The following is an 11,093-nucleotide window of genomic DNA, read 5'->3' on the forward strand; positions in this document are numbered from 1 at the left end:
GGTACATCTATCAACTACCGCGTGTTATTTAACAAAGTAATTTAATAGTAAAATTTAACGGAAACTAACGGAGAGTAAATTTGTCACAAATGTACCAGTTTGGGGTTTTTGTTGATAAAAAAATTAGTTCAGGGTAAATTTGTCACAGGTGTACCATTTTGGGGTTTTTTGTGGTATCAACCCTACATTCTATGGCATTGAACTTAATTTATGATGAGATATAAAGATGAAGGTTTTACAACATGCTACTTTAAAACCAGATCAGGCTTTGCATACGACGTGTTTTATCATGATGATATTTATATGCTAGCATTGTGAAAATTGTGTTACTTGATTTGTGTCCATTGTCGGCCCACATGTGATGAGATATGAACATGTGCATGAATCGGTTCTGCTTTGGGGATTAATCATGATGGCTTGACATTCCGGCCTTAACCACAGCCGATGTGATTTTCTGGGCATAATCATAGCCGACATATTTTTCGGCCTTGTCATCTGGTGAACTGTGACTGTGGGGTTCTTGACATGAGCAATTAAGTTTTAGTTTATGTTGGCTTCGAATGATTTATGGGTATATATATGTGGATACTAATACTACATCGAGTTATAGGACTGTTTATTCGATGTGAATGCATATGTTTGTTCGAATTGTTTTGTTCATTGCTTGATCCCATAGAAGTGGTATTAGTCGCTTGCTGAGCTGTGATTTTGCTCGCTCCCCATTTTACATTTCCAGGTTTCCGAGGCTAAGGATTCGTGAATGTTGGGTCGCAAATGAGAGTACGCGACCAATTGGGAAAATGATTTGGTTAGTTTATCCGGAAAAATGTTAGAAACTTGGAAATTATATGTGGTTCTATCCTTTTCAATATCGATTTATGATGCTTTTCAACATACAGTGAGTTTTATTTTGCAATAAGAACTATATTTGATGAACTTGAGTTTTATTTTGACGAAAATGAAGTGAACTTCGTCACTCCTCTGCTGATTAATGAAGCGAACCATTGGTGGGCTGAGCATTTCCCCAAGGGGCTTTAAGCCGAAGGCATTTGCATTTCCCTAGAGCCCATTTGCAAAGCCGAACCAAACGCACCCCAGCTTGCTTTCCAGCTTGCGATTGTGTTTGAGCAGTTATTCTACGACTACTTTATCTCCGGCCTCTCTGCAAATTAACAGAGAACAAGAGTACTTGGACCCTGAAACAGAGCGATCATCTTGTGCTACAATCTGCATCCCTCTTTAATTAGCTCGGCAGATGTGCTACTCGCATCATTGACGCGGACGAGAACAAAGACGGAAGTTTTCGACAGGGGCTTCAGACGAGACATGAGGCCGAATATTTCTATCTTAATGCTGACTTGTTACAGGGATGTCCTCCGGGGAGCATTGGTAACAGAAAGGAGGCATCTTCAACTCTAGCAGGGACAACGGGGAAATCAGGACAAAGAGGATGAATATTGGTGGTTCGGGCAGAGCGAAGGATCATGCTGGTCCCCGAACAAATGCGTGGGGTATGGCAGATTTCACCCCAGACTGTGCAGATGGAACGGTGGTGTTTGCTTTAACTATGGTAGGTCGGGACATACTGCGAGATTTGGTAAGACCGCTGCCAACTATTCTAAAAACTTAAACTGTTTACGTGGTTTCATATTTAAATATTCTAACACATGTTGCTGGTTTTCGTCGGGAGGAGAAGGACGGTGCAGCAGCTGATGCATCCACTGATGACAAACCAAAACAAACGAAAGTGGACAGGGTGCATGCTATGAAACAACTTCAAGGTACGTGGTTTTCTGCAAAACTTAAAGCAAAATACAAAAAAAAGAATTAAAAATACGGTAATATAAAACTCAATGTAAATAGTAAAAAATTCAAAACAAGCAACTTTGAAAAAAAAAATAAAGATTACGATTACAATTACGATTGCGTGTACCGCTGGTGTAAAGAACTTTTTACATATTCATTGCCAGATGGGTGACATATGTACTTGAGATAGTTGTGTAATCGAGCTCATCCACATCATCACCCATCCAATGATGAATGTATAAATGGTTTTTCACGCTACCAGTATACCTAATAATAAATCCTCAAAGAAAATGAAAAATGAGATGTGTGAGAAGAAGGTGACGCGTAAATTGGGACAGAGGCGATGGATCGGCGTGGCAAGATTTGGCCTGGGATCGCGCAACCTCGGCGAGGCAGAAGTCCAAAAAAAACATGACTGATCTGATATTCATGATAGGGAGGGAGATCCTATAGAGAGCCAAATGGGAATGGGAAACAATCAGACCTAATGGTTTAAGCCACTGTGTGAGTGCATGCATGAGTAGTCTACAAGTGCTTTAAAACTTTCTTTTCTAGTCATTCTATCCAGGCGAACCAGATGATGAACCTGACAGAAAATCTCTTCATTTCTTTGCATCAAGTCGAACAAAAAGGTAATTCAGTACACTGTACAATAATCTGGGCAAATCTGTATCAATGACTTCGATTGACTTATTGCTCGAAACGCCGAAGAGAAGTAACGAACTAAGAAATGACTCACCCATTCCAGCACCGATGCTTCCTTCGTAATTGTACAGCTTTTGCACATCCCAGATTTCCTTGCCACGAGGCCTCGCCCTCGGCAGAGTTTTTCTGCTTCCACTGATCAAGGCTCTAGTAGTTGAGGAACCGCTTATTCAGCAACGACAATGGGACTCCGATTTGCTAGTTCGCGACTAAGCCTAAGTTTGGTATGCCACGGCAACTAAGGTTCACGCATTTTATGAAAGGGGTCTGGATTCTTGATTTATTTTATACAGATCTTGACTGGAGGTGCTTGACGAAGACCGAAACGTGTTGATGGTCGTGGAATTCTGGGTTTGGTTCTCGGTATAACTCTGCTGTTGCTCTTGCTTACGGAGGTCTCTCATGGCTTTGAACCTCAGATCTTCGCGGTAGGTGCTCGGCTCCGGGATCACGTCCGGTACGGTCATTTTTCCCTCGAGCATGTTCACCACCTCAGACATCGTGGGCCTCAGAGATGGAGATGTATTTGTGCACAAAAGAGCTACTTTTACCACGATCTCTGCTTCTTCTTTGTCGACTTTCATCTTTAACTTCTCGTCGACAACTCGCATCAAGTTCCCAGTTTGTTGCAAGTGACACGCCTGCAGCATGATTACCATAAACCAGTACTTTGTCATAGAGCTATCGAAAAATTCTTATACCATGAGAATGGAGATCCCAGCCCAATTGTCAATATAGTATGTTCTTGCTGTCTAGTTAAGTAAGAGTCAGAGACGAGGAAAAATACCCAATCCAATAGACAAAAATAGTCATCGCTCGGCAGGCTACTGTTATTGCTTTTCCCGCTAACTATCTCCAAGGCCACGACTCCGAAGCTGTACACATCGGCTTTGTATGTGAGGTAACCCCACAATGCATATTCTGGAGCCATATATCCTCTGCAAACAAGATCACGATCTGTTAAATCAACAATCTTAAGAAATTATAGCATCAGCGGAGCATAATTTGAATTCATGGTGCGGTTAAGAAATTTTGGACATGGAATTTGATAGGGAGAAGATAGCCTACATGGTTCCAGCAACTTTGGTGCTAATGTGAGTGTTCTCTTCTTCATGAAGCCTGGCCAGTCCAAAGTCTGATATTTTCGGGTTTAAATCTCGATCGAGCAGCACGTTAGTAGCTTTAATATCTCTGTGGACAATCTTGAGTCTAGACTCTTCATGTAGAAAGGCAAGACCCTTAGCGATCCCGGTGCAGATCTTATGTCTCGTGGGCCAGTCTAGTTGAAGTTGATGATTTTCTGGACCTGCAAAACCCAAGAAGGCGGAGTTGCTTGTTATTTTTGACGTCTATCTAGGTACTATTTTGTATGGTAAAACATATCTTGTAGAACTGACCAAACAAGGCTCGAGCAAGACTATTGTTCTCCATATACTCGTAAACGAGCGATAGTTGATCTCCTTCAATACAGCACCCGTGGAGCTTCACAAGATTTGGATGTTGTAAGCATGATATCATTCCTATCTCATTCAGGAATTCTCGATTTCCTTGTCGCGATTTTGACGAGAGCTGCTTAACTGCTATTACAATGCCATCATTTAATTGACCCTGCATGCCAACCCAATTATTATAATTAATTTATAAGATTGGAGATTTATGGAACAGGACAACACACATAACAGCACGCACCTTGTAGACAGCGCCAAAACCGCCTTCCCCAATCTTGTTTGCAGAATCGAAGTCATTTGTTGCAGCTTTAATTTGTTTTAAGGAAAATGTCCCCGTCTGCAGATCTAGTCCTTCCATGCCTATATAAGTAGAGAACAGACAGAACTTGAAACCAGAAAACTCAAGAAACTAAGCCCAAAAGAGAGAATTTGATCACTGACAAAATAGAGACGAATATATACTCCATAGTTAGTTATTGGTGACTTGCACAGTAGACTAGAGTAAGCACCAGATTGTGGTCTTCTCAAGTAAGTCAGTTTGATGACAGAGAACATTCAGTCATATTTAACAAAATTCATAGAAACTGCACCTTGTCTTCTCTTGGTTCTTCCTCGGAAATAGCTTTTCCACTTAAGTATACAGAGTGATAAGAAAACAATGCAAAATGCTCCAACTCCAACTCCAACTACGATATAAGCAGTTGTTTGTTTTCCACCTTTTGGACACCCTTTGACATCTGCCCAACAGAAACAAGACGAGAAATGAAGAAAGATTTGCTAATGGCGAAAATGATCGGTCAAACAGTTGGATAATGCTGAGAATCATAACTATCGTATCAAAAGCTGAAGAACCAATGTATTATGCCTATTAATGGCCTCATACTTTATGCAGCTCAGCATTAGACTACGGAAACCATCTGGCCATACGATATAAGGAAAATTTTCAGCCTCACCTGAAACTACAGAAATGGAAGAAATAAGCGGACCATAAACTCCTCTTTTAGGAATCCTCGTTGTCCCTTTTCCAGCAAAAACTAGACGAATTTCCAGCATATTATTTGTCACGCTGACATTATAGGCTTCTTCTCTTGGCTTCTGAGCAGCACCTGCTGCAATTTCAATATCATAGTCCTTCTGCATTGATTTCCCCTGTGCCATACATATTCAACTAAGATTTAATGTGCCAGGGAATTGAAACAAATATGCAATGAGAATATCCAGGTATGTTCCAGTGAGAACTTAATTACCTGAACATAAATATCGAATAACCGCCTCCCGAGGCTTTTATATGTTTTGTCGTTAGTGAACTGTATTTCTGCAAATCTTAGTTTCACTGTGTACATCCCGTTCTCCAAGCAATAATGAAAATAAGTCAGTGAAATCGGGGAGGTTCGTGCTGTTTCATCCAAGACAGTGAGGTTTGACGAAGGCAGAGACACAGAATAGCGTAGATTTTGTTCATCATTATCATCCATGAAGTCCCCTGTGCTACTGAATCCCCAGAACTCATCATGATTTAAATAGCATTTCGCAGCACCACCTTCTATATATTCATCTCCTTTATAGATGATCATCTGCTTAGATTCCTTGATGGTTGCATCTTTTCCACCACAATTAACATGTAAACAACTCGAGTCTGAAGAGAGAAAAATTTCATATGATTTAGAAAACTTCTGACCCCGACAGAGAGAGAAAATAACAAAAAAACGTAACTACAGCACCATGTTGTGGACAAGACCAAACAGTTGATCTCAAAATGGACAAGCATATAAAAAGATGCAACAGTTTAACCAAACTTTGAAAATTCCAGAGCTTTTGAAGGACACAGAGCAATAATTCAACAAGCAAATACTTACAATGTGGACAGCGGAAGTTCTCCAAGCAAGGAACTCCTCTGCCTCTGCAACAGACATATAAATGAATTAGCCTCGACCAGCGACCATACCCAGACCTTTCATTTCACAAAAAAACTCAGTGCAAACCAAAACAAATAGGTATGTAGTCATATGGCCATTTGGCAATCAATATATTTGAAGCCTTCGAAAAATTACAGACCTGACTCAGTGCAAACCAAAACAAATAGGTATGCAGTCATATGGCCATTTGGCAATCAATATATTTGAAGCCTTCGAATAATTACAGACCTGACACTTCAATAAGAAAATGTTCACGAATAGAGCCATCATATCACAGAACATCACTTTGGCAAAAAACTGTGCTTTCAACCGAAAGATTCAATCTTTTTAGCAGAATCCAAAAGAAAAAAATTAAGGAATGAAGACCTATATTGGGCATGATAAAAGGAATCTTACGAGTTATTTTCAGCTGAGGAGCTTCTAAACAAATTCAAGTTCAGATTCCTGAAGAAAATGGGAGAGTAACAAAATCAGATTTTCCACGAATATCATACGAAAGATATCTCATAAGAAATATGGCATGGATACTGGTGAGCTCACATGTTTCCTCGACAAGCAGGTTGCTGAGGACCTTGCCATGTGAAGTCATTGTATGAAAGATCACTGCACACAGCATGGGGAAAAACTAACTTCAAGATGGTGAGAATCGAGAGGATAGTGAGGGCAATCAACTCGATAAGAACAAGAAACATACACACTGGTTCCTTCCTTCAAGATTGAATCCGGAACACTTCCCCTTAATGAATTGCCGGTCAGAAATCTAAGCAAAAATCACATGATATAATTAAAACAATAGGCAAAGAAAGAAACCATTAAAATGACAGTAAATTAAAAAAGGCATTAATTCATCTGGCTGCATTATGTCACATGGTTCAGGCCACAAGTTGCTTTGCACTGACATAAGTAAGAGATGGCAATCCAATAAGACGTGCATGCACACATGCATTCACGAGCATGTGAATGATGAACTTACATGAACCTTATGCGCTTTAACTTGATTGCAGCCGGAATTTGCCCAGTCAGTTTGTTGAAACTGAGATCCCTAGGACCAGGAAGACATAAGGTAAGCAAGTTTACCTTGCTTTCGGCTGTATGAAGACTATTAAAACTTCTCCAGTCAGAACTTAACAAGATTTACTTACATTAATTCTAGATACTGCAATTTCCACATGTAGGGGGGAATCTGCCCATATATGTTGCAGCTTCTCAGTACCCTATAACAATATGTTGCCAGGTTTAATAACTCAAACATCAAGCACAGAAAATCCTAGGAGAATCCAAACTCTGTATCAAGGAACTAAGACTAACAATTTCACTAAGCCTGTCATGTTTTCCAGTGCAGGAAATAGCTGGAGAGGACCGTCAATGTCACTAATCCTCCTGTCAATGTATTTAATCAAAAGCAAACAACTGTGGATTAAAAAAATATATGAATTGCATCCTAACTTACAAATGATATAGAATTAATTGTAAGAAAGCTAAATACTCACAGCTCCTCTACTTTATTCAAAGCAGAAACCTGTGATGGAATGGGTCCTTCAAGTCCACTCGCATGCATTTCTCTTCAAGAGTTGAAGTGTATATGGCAATACTCAGTATGGAGATTATAAGAAAAATCACGTTTATCATCAAATTTAACCCACACAAAATGTATTAAAACTGTGATCTTACAGCCTGTTCAGCTGCTTCCAGTTTTGGATAAAAGTGGGTATTGTGCCGTTGAAGTTGTTGTCATTTATTCGACTGCATTATGAAGTATATAGTGTTATTAGGCATTCAAATCAGAGTAGTTATGTAGGAAACAAGCACATCATTGTCTTACAAATCTGTCAGACTTCTTAACGCAGCAAATGTAGATGGCACGTTTCCTGTTAGCTGATTGGAGGACAACATCCTACAACCATATTATGGCACCACGATAAGTAAATAAAAGTATAAAGCTGGAAGAAAAATAGTCCCAAGCTTAGGAGTATTAGGGTTTCTTACAAAGTCTGTAAGTTAATTAAACTCCCAAGTTCAGGAGGAACAGGACCAGAGAACTGATTGGCTTCAAGACACCTGTTTAAGAAACTCTACAATTGTTATTGAATTAACCAAATATAATCTTCTGTAATAGACTCCAACTAAATCATCTGAAACCAAAGGCATTTTAGCCATTCTTCTGAAATTCAATGAATAGAGTTTTTCCAAAAGCCATGAGAAAGAAATTTTATATAAATGTTCGACATAAATTTTCCACAAAAAAGAAAGTGGCAATTAATTGATGGAGAAAGGAAAAAAAAAACTGGAAAATATAGCTGCCATGAAACGTGCATCTCTGATGACTTCAAAATGCAGCAATTGCTCAGGAAAGAAATGCATTACAGAAATAATGAGATTTAGCATGAAACTTACAGATATGTCAGTGAGGTAATGTTTGCCAATGATTTTGGTATTGCTCCTGATAAGCGATTCACAAGAAGAGAGCTGCACGACCATTTTTCCGTTGATAATCGATCAGAGGAAAACATATGATGTGAAGAAATCAAGGAGTATTGGTTACATTGATGTCAACTGCATGGAACCCAACTTGTCAGGAATTCCACCACTGAGGTAGTTGTAAGCAAAATCACTGCAATGTAAGAGTTCGTCAGCATATTATTCACAAAAGATTGCTATCGACCCCAAACCATATTTGGACACGAAGTAGCAAAATAGCGTAACACAAATGAAGGAAGTGGAAACTAGTCCTTACATCTCTCCGAGGTAAGGGAGCTTGGCAAGATCAGGGGGGAGGATTCCGGGTAGACTGTGAAACTTCAGCACTCTGTGATGCACAATAAGCAGATTGATGTTAAGTGCAAGAGATGGCTTCACTGCATATTTGGAAACTATAGCATAACACCATGAATCAGCAGTGAAAATTGTGGATAAGATTGCTGAAGTCATATATATATATTGAAGAGACCAATTTACATTTTCGGGAAACAGCATAAATAAGCACAAAGATAAACATTGATATCCCTCTTCTTCACCGATGCCACCATATTTTGCTCTTTAAGAACCCTTTTTCTTTTTTGGAAATACATATTGGAAGACATTGGGTTTTGTGGTTTGTTAAAGCAAATGTCTTGGGGAAATGGTGAAAGTTATCAAGTTCTGAATGGCAGTTATATCTTCTATTAATTGGATTTGCAAGGGTGATTTTACACTTTTGAGAACAACTATGTCAAGACACTAAAAAACTTTAGGTTGGTGAATTCAGAAAAAGCTCAATAACCAAGTACAGTATCTAAAAGTTGCAAGAGACATTTGATGAGAAAAAAACTAAAATGTGTTTCCCTAAAAGTTACAATATCAGTGATTCGATGAGGGACTTATACATCCTTATGACGTGACAGAACATATCATTCCCAATGTTGCAGTCACAATCAATGCTATTCTCGGCTTCCGCTGGCGGCTGCAGTGTTAACCCAACCCTTTGTATTTGACAGTTGTCGCCATCAAAATCCCAGAATGTCGACCCCATTGCGGTCGTGATTTCATGGAGAGCATCAACTAAATTACATGTATAGACAAGAAAGCACGATTAGAGAAAGCGAAAGGTACAAGTTATGATTGGCAATGAGAGGAAAATGAATAGTAATGAAGGATGTAGTTGTTTGCCAAAGCAAGTTAATGTTCTGGTAGACACTTACTATTTCCATTTTCTCTCTGTTTTGTGATTATGAAAAAGAACGTGAGAAAAAAGTACAAACACAATTGAGTCATTAGTCAAGAAGTTCAAACCAAAGCCCGTCCTATAATTGTCAAGTATCTAATTAGAGAATAAGGTCAGTATCACTCTTTTCCGTCAAATGATTTAACCACGGAGACAACCTATCACTGTTTTGTAATACTGTGGCTTCAGATGGGAGGGGTAAAGGTACATCTGATGCATTATAATTAGAAAAATGGAGGTGTATTATGTCACCTTTAATAATACAGTGCAAGGCAAGTAAAACTGCAGGTGTGGTGTTATCTGCAACACAATCTATCAAAAGAACTTCTTTTCTATATATTTACAAAGGCTATCTCTCTCCAGATCTACAAGGTTAATCTTCAAGACAGCCACAATATTGCTCATTATGGTGGGTTCAATAGAAATGTTTATTCAGGTTGTAGATTCAGCTTCAGCTAGGCCCAAACTGACACAGTAGAGTCATGTCGAAGCATGTCCAGGTAAACAATCGTGTGGAAGAGGTGACCAGCATCCAGATACTATAAGTAGAAACAGCAACTATAAGGACTCTTCACTCTACCACGGCAGACATCTATTTCAGATTTGTCTTAACATTCTCAACAACACTCAATATCACTACACAGACCAGCAAGAAAAGCTATCCAAAAACTGTTTTTGAATAGGTCAACCAGCAAATTTCCATTGCTTGTACTGGTTCAGACCACGAGCCCAAAAGAGAATCTACCCATTCATAAAGCATGTGGCATTCAATAATATACCTAATGTTGGCATCAAGCAAATCCATTAAACGATAAACTAAAATTATCTTATCCAAGTTGGAGATATCAACTTAATAGTCCCATTACTTGACTGAATAATATAAAATAGAAAGTACAACCTATCTTCTCTTTTTCCTGGTTACAGAAACTGAAACTCACATCTCTACTTACCAATCAGAATACCAAAATTATACCCATTAAAGTCTGGGAACGAATTGCAAACATTGGGCAGAGAGATTCTCATATGAATCTTGCATTAATTTTAACCATCTCCCAGTCAGCTCCAACACTGTCACTAAAAGGAAACAAAATATAGAACAGAGAAACAGAGAGCAGCAAGCTAACCCCAAGATAATCTCAGCAACGTAAACCAACTGGAACCCAGATTTTAAGAGAGCAAAAGCTCGCAACTCTCCCACAATTTCTCAGCATCCAAACACGTACTTCACCGTTCACAGCGAAAAAGATAAACTCGTACCTTCTGCTTGGGGCAGCTTTGCCTCGGCGAGCCACACCAAACTGAAGCAGCTCAACCCCATGAAAATCAAGAAAACGAATAAGTTCTTGGCCATCACGAACAAGAATCTTGGTCTCCCGAGGAACTAATGGCAAAGACCTTCGAGCTTGGACCTATTCTGGGTACGAGGAAGAGATGTCTCGGAGCTTGAGCAAATGGCGAAAAACCAGCAAATGCTGTGCTCCGTACTTAACGTGGTAGTTGACAAAACAAGCTAAATCT

The 11,093-nt window shown here is 39.2% G+C and overlaps 1 protein-coding gene across 2 annotated transcripts; it reads right to left on the reverse strand.

Annotated features, from left to right (window-relative positions):
* Positions 1-2,387: 2,387 nt before the first annotated feature.
* LOC115665388 (probable LRR receptor-like serine/threonine-protein kinase RFK1) lies at positions 2,388-11,093 on the reverse strand. Of its 2 annotated transcripts, XM_030587270.2 has the most exons (24): positions 10,833-11,093; positions 9,238-9,412; positions 8,610-8,681; positions 8,418-8,486; positions 8,270-8,341; positions 7,862-7,933; positions 7,698-7,769; positions 7,547-7,618; positions 7,366-7,437; positions 7,184-7,255; positions 7,018-7,089; positions 6,849-6,917; positions 6,570-6,635; positions 6,416-6,478; positions 6,272-6,319; positions 5,816-5,859; positions 5,207-5,595; positions 4,913-5,108; positions 4,550-4,696; positions 4,201-4,319; positions 3,909-4,119; positions 3,580-3,817; positions 3,299-3,449; positions 2,388-3,152 (listed from the first exon to the last, which is right to left on the reverse strand). In XM_030587270.2, exons 1-24 carry the CDS (start codon positions 10,924-10,926, stop codon positions 2,766-2,768), a joined length of 3,042 nt encoding a protein of 1,013 aa, XP_030443130.2. In that variant the 5' UTR covers positions 10,927-11,093; the 3' UTR covers positions 2,388-2,765. The 2 variants fall into 2 exon arrangements, with proteins under 2 accessions (XP_030443130.2, XP_056168377.1); XM_056312402.1 differs by lacking the exon at positions 9,238-9,412.

This window comes from Syzygium oleosum, unplaced genomic scaffold (genome assembly GCF_021117445.2).
Source record: "Syzygium oleosum isolate NSW1041296 unplaced genomic scaffold, Sole_v2.1 Sole_v2.01, whole genome shotgun sequence".
NCBI lineage: Eukaryota > Viridiplantae > Streptophyta > Magnoliopsida > Myrtales > Myrtaceae > Syzygium > Syzygium oleosum.